This window comes from Dendrobates tinctorius, unplaced genomic scaffold, assembly GCF_039654945.1.
Source record: "Dendrobates tinctorius isolate UK_male_01 unplaced genomic scaffold, ASM3965494v1 ptg000230l, whole genome shotgun sequence".
NCBI classification, from domain to species: Eukaryota; Metazoa; Chordata; class Amphibia; order Anura; family Dendrobatidae; genus Dendrobates; species Dendrobates tinctorius.
The window spans coordinates 6,535,788-6,549,488 of NW_027361897.1; the positions used below are offsets into that span (position 1 = coordinate 6,535,788).

At 43.3% G+C, this 13,701-nt stretch overlaps 1 protein-coding gene across 5 annotated transcripts in view; it reads right to left on the reverse strand.

Annotated features, from left to right (window-relative positions):
- The window catches only part of FBXW4 (F-box and WD repeat domain containing 4), a 224,324-nt gene that overhangs the window by 132,723 nt on the left and 77,900 nt on the right, over positions 1-13,701 (reverse strand). For all 5 annotated transcript variants that reach the window (XM_073555815.1, XM_073555816.1, XM_073555817.1 and 2 more), the window contains one exon: positions 9,931-10,025. In XM_073555815.1, coding sequence (XP_073411916.1) covers positions 9,931-10,025 — 95 coding nt within the window. The remainder of the gene's footprint in view (positions 1-9,930; positions 10,026-13,701) is intronic.

Sequence of the window (13,701 nt, forward strand, 5' to 3'; positions counted from 1 at the left end):
AAACTGGGACGTCTATGAGATGCGAGGGTTGCAGCCCATTAGTAGCCACTGATTGGCTGCAATGCTCACAAGGGGGTACAGTGGCTCAGTGGTTAGCACTGGTGCTTTGCGGAGCTTGGGCTCCTGGGTCCAAATCCCACCAAGGAAAACATCTGCAAGGAGTTTGTATGTTCTCCCCATGTTACCCTGGATTTCCTCTGCGTTCTCCTGTTTCCTCCCACACACGTTAGATTGTGAGCCCCAATGGGGACAGGAATGATGCCTGAAAGTGCTGTGGTGCTATATATGCAAGTATAATATATAAAATAAATGGCTCCTTCACTTTTGGGATGATGAGGATCTTTAACAGGGACCCCACAGAAATCCCCAGTGATGAATTTTAACACTTAGACAGGCCATTGGGTTGAAAGGACTGGAGTGGCCAGCAGGACCATAGACAACGGGGTAATAGGAAAACAAAGTCTAGGATTCTACAGTAAATTATTATCCGCGTTAAAAAACAAACTTTACTGATTTGTGAACAAACGTTTATCTGTCGGTGAAACTGAAGAGATGTAGAAAGATAGCCTCCTATAGCGGCAGGATTTATAGCCCCTGTCTGCTCTCTTGCTCTGCTTCATCACCCAAGAGAAATAAAGGGGAAAAGAAAGTAATTTTAACATTAACTACACACTTCCACCCGGGGATGCGATTCCTAAATTATCTGTTGGCAGGGCACTGATCAAAGCTGAAAAAACAAAAGGCACGCTGCCCAGCACCAGCAAGCCAAACAGTATCACTCATCAGATAAAAGACGGAATCAAATGATCACACCTACACACAAATTGTTATAGAAGCATCCTATGAAAGTGTGTATATGTACCTATAGATATGTAAAGAGACATAAAAGCGGGGGGAGGGAAACGAAATGAAAAAAATACAGAGAAAGAAATAAAGAAAAATAAAAGATAGAATTTTAGAGAAGGAAAAAAAGAGAAAAAGAAAAAAAAAAAAAAAAGCATAAATGAGAGAAAAAGAACCAGAGACATGAAAAATAAAAACAAAAAGATGATAGAGAAATAACCCCCCCCCAAAAAAAAGTGAAAAAGCAAAGATAGAATAGAATAAAGAAGATAAAAACAGATAGAACAAAAATAAAAAAAGAACAAATAGAAAAAGGAAGGAAGAAAAGAAGGAAGTGAATTATGACATTTTGTCCCTTACACAAACCTTTTTTTTACTAAATGAAAACATAAAAAAATAAAAAATAAAAATCACATATTGACATAGATAAGGTAGAGTAAAAAAAAAGAAATAATAATAAATAATTTAGAGTCATTGTCCCATTTCATCAAGACTAGCATTCTGCACACTAGCCTTGAAGGCTCTGTCTAAGCAAGATGTGCCTAATTCATTAAAAGTCACAGACCTCTTAAAGGGGTTGTCCACCACTCGGACAACCCCTTCTCAATTGCTATATTTCCCCCCCAACATCACACAAGCCCCGGGAAACCTAGTATCATCATCATTTTTGGAGTGGTGCCAGAGGTCAGTATAGAATGTTATATTATTTATAGTTATTAATCTATTTAAAGTATATAATTGCCTTGTAATGTTTTCATTTCCTGTTCTGTCCAGATGTCACCGTATCCCAGAATTCCAAGCAGAGGAAGTTCACCGACCACCATATTGGGACACCCAAGTGATGGGTGTCTCAATATGGAAACTGTTGCTGGTACCAACCTATTGCCCAGTACCACCAGGGGAACACCGTCGCACCACACACACTAAACGCCATACGCACCTCTCACACTCACGCAGCCATTGCGCGGTACCACCAGCAGAACACCGTTGCACCGCGCCTGCGCAAATTCCTCGCAGGTGCAATGAATTATTCTGCTGGTCCCAGCAGCAGATGCGCAACGTGTCTACAGGCAGAGGAAGCCGGTCACATTAAAGGGGTTTTCCCACGAATGAAAGTTCATTTTAAAAATTGTCTGTGTCTGACCGTGTACAGAGCATACCACATCTCCTGGAGGAAGCAAAAGACGATACTGACATTACAGCAGGGGATCACAGAGGATTCATTTTGTGAGGTAAAATATTTCACTGACTGTTTAGAAACAATATTTTACCTCACAAAATGTATCCTCTGCGATCTCCTGCTGTAATGTCAGTATTGTCTTTTGCTTCCTCCCCTGCCCAGGAGCTGTGGTATGTTCTGTACACAGTCAGACACAGGGGTGAGAGAGACAGCGCACATGAGGGGATTACACAACACAGGAAGGAGAGAGACAGCAGACAAGGGGGATAGCACAGGGGTAGACAGGTCAAGGAAGAGAGCACAGACGTGAGAAGTCAGCACATGGGGAAAGAGAGGAGTGGATAGGTGGGTGAGCACATGGGGAGAGAGATTCAACATTGCAAAGCCTGCCCCCATCGTGACATTACCGCCCTCCCGATGCAATAGCATCGGGTCTCCAACTAGTTATATTATAATTATTTATTTAGGGGGAATATAGCATTTGAGAAGGGGTTTGAGAAGTGGACAATTCTTTTAGGAGGTGTGTGCCGTTTAATGAATTTAGCGCCTCTTTCAGCAGTTGTTCTCGGCCTAAGAAACGTACTCCATTCATGGCCTGGACTACATTACCGTGGTAATTTCATGACATTTTGTGGTGTAAATTATGATGAATTTTTGGCCGTACCCCTCCTCGCTAAGCTTCATCCACTTTCCAAAAAATAATTTAAATACAATTTAAAGAGAATTTTGATATCCCATTTGCCATTACCAGGTGCAGATGAAAAGGAATCTTAGCACCAGTTGACCAATTAGCAGATTGCTGAACAGTCTGCTCTTATGTCCATTTCTTTTAATAAGTCACAAGCAACACAACTATTTTAAAAGTAAAAATCTCGTAGTGATGTCTCTATTTTTTGGTTTAAAACAAAAAAAAGTTGTAGGGTCTTCTGTTAGGCTGGACCACCATATAGCTGATTTTACAGTCCTTCAACCCTCTGGCGGGATCTTAATCAGTTGTAAACGGCAGACTGGAAGTGCGCGGATGATCTTTGGATGTTCATTTAATCGGTCTATCAGTGCATAAATGATTGCTCTATGGGGTAGATTTCCTAAAAGCAACATGTGTTCTCCTGCGTTATCATGATGAGGCATGAACAAATAACATTATCTGTGAAGCTCTCTGGACCCATATGGAGAACACACGCTGGACGTGGAGGTTGGGTCAAGGGTTCTTCAGCTGTTACAATCCTGCCAGGGCCACAAGTCTTCTGGGTTTTGCTACGAGCAGTCTGATCTCTGGAACTGCTCGTCCATGCTAAAATGAGACGGAGTTATTATTTTAGGAAATGTATCTTCTTCTGATCTCTCTACACTCTTCCGAACACCGATTTTGCCTCTCCTCTCTTCTCCTATTGTAGATCACTCGGAGCCCGTTGTTCAATGACAGGTTTATAGGCTGGCTGACACCTTTACTCCCAGGAATTTTAATTAACTTCTCCCATCATCAATATGTTAAAGAGCGGGTTTCCATTATCTGAGGTCAGTAGTGTGTTGCAGGCCGTGATACACCAGCCATCAAACTGAAGAATTAATGACGTGGATAATGGTCTCTAATTCAAGAAGAATTTGCATGGAGTGGAGAGTGGATAGATAATTGGGGTGGAGGGAGAACCTCATGGTCTCACATAAAATGGGTGACTGACTTAAATCTTAGTCAAAGGAGGGACTGCGGCCCCTCTGCTAAAGACACATCTATCATTCGTCCCTATAAAGGAAACACAGTTAGTAAATATTGTGACAGTAAGAGTGTGGACATCTACGGTCATCAGCTTCATAATGGAGCTGGGGCGAAAAGTTGATGCATGGCCTAACAAGGAACGAGCTTAAAGGGTCATCACCTAAACCCATCATGATACTCAGTAAAGAAAGCAAATAAAAACAACATATTGCCCAATTTATCAAAAACTTTAAGCCAGAATTCTGTCGTAAAAAGCTTTGAAGAGTCACAAAGTATTGGTGAAACACAAGGCTACGTTAAAACGTTGTACCTTTTGGCATTCTCACGCCATTTTTGCCCAGTTCTGACAAAGTGGGCAGAGCTTGGGTGGAAAGGGAGCATGGCAATGGCCTCAATATATTCATGAGGAGTGGTAGTGTTTGCTACGCCACAAATCTTCCTCCAGTCCCCAACTGGGGTAAAATATGTATCAAAGCGCAAATTTTTCAGATGCTTCGGATTCATTAAGAGGTGTTTGCGTCTTAATGAATCATGAGCATCTGACTCCAACAGGCTCCCTTCATCAAAGATGGCATGAAAACCGCCCGTCTTGATGAATGGGGGCCATAGTCTCTACTGCACCACTGCAGGTTTTTTCGGAGAAGCATACAATGCTCTCTGGTCACACAGTTCCCAAGAAGGCTCTTAAGGCTCCTGAACATTAGACATTTGTCACCAAACGATTGTTTGATTTCCCCCACAACCTCATACATAGGAACGCTCAGTGTTCCTGCCCGGTTTTGACATCATCGTTGCATCGAGACACACACACACACACACGATGTTGTACTAGGCCTCCTAATCACAAGAGATGTCGGCATACAGTTAGCCATCCACAGATCTCCTGTCTTGATGTGGCTGCTGAACCACGTTCTGAAAATCCATTCGCTCATTTCTAGAATATTTGTAATGCTGGCGTTTTTTTGTTTTTTTAAATGTTCAGCGTCCAGAAGATAAAGTCATGAGATCCATACTGGGCTGTACAACCGTCAGGAGCGACTACACTAACCTATCACAAGACAAGTGCCCAATATTTTGTGACCCCCATCCAGACAATGCACAGGACCCTAGAAAGAACCATCGTGTGCACTTTTGTACGGATCAGACAGAGCTCTGTATAGAAGTCTGTTCACATCCTTGCATACTTCTCCTGTGCTCCAATTGTGATTTCAAAGAAGACTCACATGCCGAAAATATATTACATTATTTCTTTTGTGACATTGTTTAGGGAATACTAGAATAAAAAAAAAAAAAGTTTTGGAAAAGTTGGTATGCGAGGACAGAAAATTACTTTTCCATGAACTTTTCAATCCCATTAGTCTGGAGAAGAAATAAATCGTAAATTCCGTAAAATAACAGCATCTGAGTAATCTAGGCTAGAAGGCAATATAAAAACGAAGCTGAAGACCCGTAGTCTATCCAATTTCTATTACAGATTAAAACTTGATCTATCATTTGAAAACCTGACAAAATGCAGGCCTCTGAGCAACTCGGCTCCGATCTGTCACTCTGCTGTGGCACGTTACTATATAACAAAGCCCGTGCGGCTGCGTTTAACAAATACCTGGAGGAGGACGAGGGGTTTTCTATGGTATGGTAATAATACACAGGGTTACACATATTGTCTTTCATTTACTTACTTTTCTGTAAGCTGAAGAGGGAAATATTCACAATTACATTTACGATCCATAAATTTCCAATAAAACCTATGTATACGTCATCTGATCGTCTCTCGGAGTCAGGGGTATCGCTCAGAGGTCACCTCTAACCCACCTATCCAAGGAAGGTAAGGCAAATTTTTCTGATGACAGAGTGAGGTCTGGTTATTCGCAAGAAAAAAAATTTTTTATGACATTTTGGGCAACAAAGTTTTATTTAAAAATTTTAAGTCCAAGCCATTTTTCCCCGTTCACGATTAGATACCTTTTGTTTTTTTCTCAAAAACATAGCTTTCAAGTCTGGATGTCCTATCAAATTCAGTTAACACAATGTTTTAAAAAAATGGTCATTGTTTTTTCATAATAAATTAGATTTAACTCTTATTTTCACATTTTTTTTTTTTATAGGGGTGGGGTATGATATCAGATGAAATTTTAAAGAAAGGACAAAAAAAAAAAAAGATAGCCCAATTGATTATAGGTTTGTGGCCTTTTTTGATGTTTTCATACTGTTTTCATTCTTCTTTTCAATGTTTTTAAGTTCATTTTGTGTGTTCTCCTGTGTATTTTTTTTTTATTTTCTTCATTGGGAGCAAAATTTTGGGGTCTCCAGATGGTTTCAGCTAATTATAGTGCTTTTGAAAAAACCACTATATTGTAATCTGAACGCTGCTAACTTCTTATTATTATTCAGTTGATTTCCGCAATTAATGCGGCCCGAACCGCTACACGCACAGACGCCGTTGAGGTGTCGTTTCGAAGCCAGCGTTGAGTGGTGTGCTAAGTATTTTTCGTGTCGATCGGATTTGTAGTTTTTGCGCAACATGCGTTTGAAAAATTTCTTTCCCATAATTGGAATGCACTGTCTCAATGCTTTTCAATGGGAAAATGTTGCCACAGAGAAAACATGCTCTGAGGCGATTCAAATGACAGTTAAGCTCATTGATATGCGCAGGCAGACCCAGTTACTATGGCAACGCCTACGAACTTCACATGACCCCAGCAGGACACAGTTTCTGCCAGATAATTTCAGCTCTTAAAGCGAAACCCACAGCACAAATGCAAATCTAGCTTCATCACATGACGCATGCCCCTGAGAGAGAATGTGCGCCAAAGTGGATTTAGAAGCCCAGTGAGCCAAACTGGCTCTTAAAGGGCCGGCGCGCCAAATCGAAAGCTGAGAGACCCCAGGCTCCAAATCGGAGGCTGATCGACCCTGGCCTACAAATCGGAGGCTGAGCCACCCTGGCCTCCAAATCTGACCCTGAGGGGCCCCGCCCACCAAATCAAACCCTGAGGGGCCCCTCAGGCCAAAGTAACCCCTGAGAGGCACCCACAGTTAAAACGGATCCGGAGTTGAAAGTCTTGCAGGGGCAGCAGACAAGTCTCTCTTAAAGGGGCAGCCCGGGCACCATTTCAAAGCACTATCCGTGCTTCCTTCAGGAAATACACATCTAGTTGATAAATTGATATTCTTACAAAAGTTGCCAAATTTTTGTGCAAATTTACTGTGATATTTTAGCAGGACAAGTAACTTTTTGCTTTAAAAGGGTGTAAAAAAAAAAATGCACAAAATTCATGAACCGCGTGCACATTTTAAACAATTTGGGGCAAGATACATCAACGAATACTACAAGACAAATAAGAAAAACAAGTTAAAAAACACACACACACAAATGATGAACTGGGACCAATGTGTCTGTTTGTTCTACAAAGTAAAATGTATTATTTTTTTCTCGACAGCACAAAGTGCTACTAAAGTCAAGTATCTTAAAACGTGTCCCCCACACCTTTACAGTCATTTGGTGGACATACAGTGGGAAAAAAAAAATGTATTTCCTCAGCCACCAATTGTGCAAGTTCTCCCGCTTAAAAAGATGAGAGAGGCCTGTAATTGACATCATAGGTAGATCACAACTATGAGAGTCAAAATGAGAAAACAAATCCAGAAAATCACCTTGTCTGATTTGGCAAGATTTATTTTGCAAATTATGGTGGAAAATAAGTATTTGGTCATCTAAAAACAGGCAAGATTTCTGGCTCTCACAGACCTGTAACTTCTTCTCTAAGAGGCTCCTCTGTCCTCCACTCATTACCTGTAGAAATGGCACCTGTTGGAACTTATCAGTATAAAAGACACCTGTCCACAACCTCCAACAGTCACACTCCAAACTCCACTATGGTGAAGACCAAAGAGCTGTCGAAGGACACCAGAAACAAAATTGTAGCCCTGCACCAGGCTGGGAAGACTGAATCTGCAATAGGCAAGCAGCTTGGTGTGATGAAATCAACTGTGGGAGCAATAATAAGAAAATGGAAGACATACAAGGCCACTGATAATCTCCCTCAATCTGGGGCTCCACACAAGATCTCACCTCGTGGGAGCAAAAATCCCAGAACCACACGGGGGAACCTAGTGAATGACCTGCATAGAGCTGGGACCACCATAACAAAGACTACCATCAGTAACACACTACGCCACCAGAGACTCAGATCCTGCAGTGCCAGACGTGTCCCCCTGTTTAAGCCAGTACATGTCCGGGCCCATCTGAAGTTTGCTAGAGAACATTTGGATTATCCAGAAGAGCATTGGGAGTATGTCATGTGGTCTGATGAAACCAAAGTAGAACTGTTTGGTCGAATCAAAACTTGTTGTGTTTGAAGGAGACAGAATGCTGAGTTGCATCCAAAGAACACCATACCTGTGAAGCATGGGGGTGGAAACATCATGCATTGGGGCTTTTTATCTGCAAAGGAACCAGGACAACTTATCCACGTACGTGAAAGAATGAATAGGGCCATGTATCTTGAGATTTTGAGTGCAAACCTCCTTCAATCAGCAAGGGCATTGAAGATGAAACATGGATGAGTCTTTCAGCATGATTATGATCCCAAACACACCGCCAGGATAACAAAGGAGTGGCTTCATAAGAAGCATATGAAGGTCCTAGCCAGTCTCCAGATCTCAACCCCATAGAAAACCTTTGGAGGGATTTGAAAGTCTATGTTGCCCAGCAAGACCCAAAATATCACTGCTATAGACGAGATCTGCATGTAGGAATGTGCTAACATATCACCAATAGTGTGTGCCAACCTTGTGAAGACTTACAGAAAAAGTTTGACCTCTGTCATTGCTAACAAAGGATATATAACAAAATATTGAGATGAACTTTTGTTAATGACCAAATACTTATTTTATTTTGCAAATTATGGTGGAAATCTTGCCAAATCAGACAAGGTGATTTTCTGGATTTGTTTTCTCATTTTGACTCTCATAGTTGTGGTCTACCTATGATGTCAATTACAGGCCTCTCATCTTTTTCAGTGAATGAACTTGTACAATTGGTGGCTGACTAAATACTTTTTTTTTCCCCACTGTACATCTTTGGATCATCACCATAGGAGGCAAGTTCATGCACTGGTCCACCACAGGGTAAAATGCCCTGGACTATAACATCTTAGCAGTGGGTATGCTAACTCTCTCTATCCCGGTCTGCATGTATCTCAATGTCTATTATCAACTATTACCAATGGAGTGCAATTCCCTAATGAAGTTATACGGATATATTATTTTGTGCCATCATGGAAGGGATTAGAAGTTGTGGTGGCGGTCTATGTGTTTATTTTTAAGTTCACCTTTTTTTTTGTCTTTTTTATTGTATTTTACACTTTCAGCCTCCTATAAGAAGTTTGGGGGAACCTTTTCACACCTTTTTTCATTGTAGATTTTCCCAATAAGTGGGACAAATTCCAGCCTCCTGGGATAGACAGCAGAGCTGATCTGGCCCGTGCAGGTCTCCAGCACCCAGCCATCATATCATCACTGGAACATGGGCCTTAAGAGTCAGGACTACTTACAAAAGTTGAGCGCTGTGTAGATTGAGACCAGTAAGGCAGGGATGGCAATAAATAGTCTCTACCTTGCCTATAGGGAGTCATTACCTCTTTGGTAGCCCACCTGTAAAGCCACAGACTTTTCAAAATCATTCAAAAACATCCAAGCAGTGTTAAATATTGAGCAGGTAGACATTTATTGATTGCAGGGTTTAACTACAAGTGATACTTATGTGTTTTTGAAGAAAATATTTCTTCCTTCAGGGTATATGCAAAAGTTTGATTTTGCAGTAGAAAAATCTGCTGCAAATACTCAAGTGTTGGCAGTAAAAATAAAACACTGAGTAAAATATGCACTTTTTTCCCCCATTCATTTGAATGAATGAAAAACGCTGCAAAAACACTGAAAGAATCAACATGTTGCAGATAAAAAGTTCAAATCTACAAGGAAAAAAATAAGCAGCGCGTGCATGAAATGATAGAAATCTCATTCACTTTGGTGGCACTGTTAGACGCTGCATTTTTTTCCCGCAACCAAGACATGCAGCCAAAACGCAATGTGTGGACAAACCCTTGTGCAGCGTTATAGCAATGGGAAAGATCCAACAATAAAAAGGTAAAGATTAATTAAATACTAAAACACTGAATACTTCCGTTACCTCAAAACAGGGTTTATGGCAACCGACCAAACTCTGTCTTCTGTCTGAATGGTGTGCAGCCATCGCCCGTCTGTGTTGGATGAAAGAGACCACACCTGAAACGTTTGCAGAAGGTAGAAAATTAACAGCCTGATGCAGAAACACATCATTACAAAGGTTCCTCAAGGTTTTATCCTTTTTGGTATGAAACCCTTAGGGTGGTTTTACACTTACCGTATTTTTGCGGCCCGATTTTGCGGCTTCAATAGCTTTCAATGGGGCCGCAAAATCGGCCAGCAAAAATTGAATGGAGCGCCATGTGCCGTATGGCCGTGAGGGCTGTTTCTGCAGCTGTGATAAAAGTTCGAACTTGCTCAATCTTTTATACAGTGTACGGACACGGCGCCCATTTAAATCAATGGGGCCGCATAAACAAACCGGAAGTTTGTTTTTGCGGCACGCCGTAACTTCCGGTTTTGCGGAACGCCATTTTTTTTCTCCAATACTATTTCCATACAAAAAGAAAAAAAAAAAAACGGTGATCCGCAAACATTTTTTTACACCACAAAAAATGCGACGATACGGCCCACAAAAACGTCCGCAATAATGGACCGCAAAAAATGCGGTAAGTGTAAAACCACCCTTACATAGAAGCCAACATATCTGCAATACGCAGAAGACTTTCCGTCTATAGCCATGTCACATATGTGCATCTTAACATCTAGTGTGACATCGGCTACATATACATTTGTAAAAACAAGACTACAAGTGACATAAAACTGAATCCGCTCAATGCTTCTCAGCCCATCGCTGGAGATGGCTTTCCCTGTAAGCAGATGATCTCCTCTGATGAATGTTTGTGTTTTTATGTCTAAGCTCCTTCTTTATGCACAAAAGATCCCCCAAATCTTCAGAATTCTTTTCGCGCGCGTGTTTGTTGACCACAAAGGGGATTGTGTTTTAGTCGTGTCAACAGGAATTTACTATCGCACCACGAGTAACTGAATGAAGGTGGCAAGCTTAACTAGGCTAAGCTTCCCTATCTTCAACAGGTTAAAAATATTGCTGGAAGCAGCCTATCTCTGGCCTATCAGTCAGGAATGTACATTAGCAGCTTCTCCGGGCTTAACAGCACTCAACACTCCAGCGGGCTCCGTCCCAGCCACACTCTCTGCATTTAGTGCTCCCGTCGGATTGCGATTCCTCTGCTTCGTGTAAAAATGGACCATGCCAATTTATTGCAACCGGTGACGGTCAAATATTCATTGTGAAATCATGAAAAGAGTAAACTGGAAAGAAGTGAACACCCATATACAGAAGTGAAAAAAAAATGTCCACCTCCTTTCTGGTTTATTGCTCAAATTCTTAATTATTTAATGGCGTAACTTTGCAAATTGTCTCAGTGTTTGGTAAGGTGAGCTGGGAACTGAACAGATCTGTAAGTGCCAGAGCTGTGACTATGGGGTCAGCACATCCCTCATTTACAGAGGCATCTACGGAACCTGTGGGAGGGTGTTGGTGCGGACAAACACTCACATTAATTGTACAAATGAATATCTTTGCTATTGGTGACACAGATAAACACAAGGAATTGGAAGGTGATCTCTATGGTTGACCCTAATTACAGGCAATATATTGGCCTTTACCACAGAACGCATTTCCCGGTAATGAAACCCCCTCGGTGATACAAAGATGAGAGAAGCCACACATATCATCCTTTGCTCGGCACCTTTCACCTATAACCACAACGGATCCCAAACCCAGAGCTCCTGTCAGTTTACCCTGCCGATATATTATGTATTTTTCTGGCACTGTAGAAACTTGAATATCCAGGCGGAAATCCACTGTGTTTTGCACAATCTTCATCTCTTTTTCTAACCTGCTTTTAGCATAGGGATTAAATAGAACAGAGTAAGGTGCTTCCACGCTGCGCTGTGTCATATGTTCTTGGCCCCATTGGTGTTCACGTCCGAACCCCCCCCCCCCCCCCCCAAAGCAGGATTCGTGTGTATGCGCTGACTGGTCCATCTACAATATAACGGGCTAAGCGGCACTCTGTCTGAAGCCTTTATAGACAGCGCAAGCGCGACGTGGCTGCGCAGTCTGGACCCAGAGTGACGCATCCCCCCCCAGGAGATCGCGGTATGCGTAAGCACTGAAGGCATACCGCGATCTCCGCAACACCATACCGAACCCGGTGAGGCTGCTGCCGACGGGGTCTTGCGTCTTGAGGTGTCTGGAGTGGGCGTGTTGTAGCGCCGGAATCGACGCCTGCGCAGTCCGCACTTACCACCGCCTTTTTCTTGAACACACATTGCAGTGTGTCTTCAAGAACATGGCGGCGGAAAGGTGAGGACTGTGCAGGCGCAGAGTCCAGCACCACAACACGCCCAGAACAGGACAGCGCTAGACACAGGGAAGAAAGGGGAGTATAAATTTTTTTTTTTAATGTGTGAAGTTTAATAGGGGTGAGGGGGACCATTCATGTCAGGATTGGGGTGTGAGGGGACCATGCATACCAGGATTGGGGGGTGAGAGGGCCATGCATATTATGATAGGGGGTGAGGGGACCATGCATACCAGGATTGGGGGGGTGAGGGGACCATGCATACCAGGATTGGGGGGTGAGGGGACCATGCATACCAGGATTGGGGGGTGAGGGGACCATGCATACCAGGATTGGGGGGGTGAGGGGACCATGCATACCAGGATTGGGGGGGTGAGGGGACCATGCATACCAGGATGGGGGGGGGGGGAGGTGAGGGGACCAAGCATACCAGGATAGGGGGGTGAGGGGACCATGCATACCAGGATTGGAGGGTGAGGGGACCATGCATACCAGGATTGGGGGGTGAGGGGACCATGCATACCAGGATTGGGGGGTGAGGGGACCATGCATACCAGGATTGGGGGGTGAGGGGACCATGCATACCAGGATTGGGGGGTGAGGGGACCATGCATACCAGGATTGGGGGGTGAGGGGACCATGCATACCAGGATTGGGGGGTGAGGGGACCATGCATACCAGGATTGGGGGGTGAGGGGACCATGCATACCAGGATTGGGGGGTGAGGGGACCATGCATACCAGGATTGGGGGGTGAGGGGACCATGCATACCAGGATTGGGGGGTGAGGGGACCATGCATACCACGACAGGGATGAGGGGTACCATGCATACCACGATAGGGATGAGGGGGTGCCATGCATACCAGGATTAGGGGGTGAGGGAACCATGAATACCAGTATATGGATAAAGGGGTACCATTCATACAAGGATTGGGGGGAGGGGTGAGGTACCATACACACCAGGATATGGATGAGGGGGGCAGTACATACCAGGATGGGAGACCAAATACCAATAGAAATGCCCGCCACCCAGGCGTAGAACGGGTTCATGGCTAGTTAACTATAATGGTGCAGGCAGAGGTGGTATACTTTTCTGGCATATAAGACTACTGGAGGCGGACACTTTGTTCGGACACAAGCCCCGACAAGACCACTTAACATGACGAAGAACGCAGTGTGAAAGGTCCCTAAAATAGACTGCAGAAGTCGGATGCTTTAATAGTTTGTAACCATGGTGATACATGGGTTTACATAGAAGCTGTAAGCACAAAATGGTTCGGACCAGCCACAAAGCTTCCCATGTCAAGGAAGAATCTGGCCAGTACTGAAAACACAAGGACATTTACAGGAGCTCTCCCCTCTTTGGATATTGATGGCCTTTTCTAAGGATAGGTAGCAATATCCAATTGGCGGAGATCTGAAACCTGCCACCCCCACTCATCAGC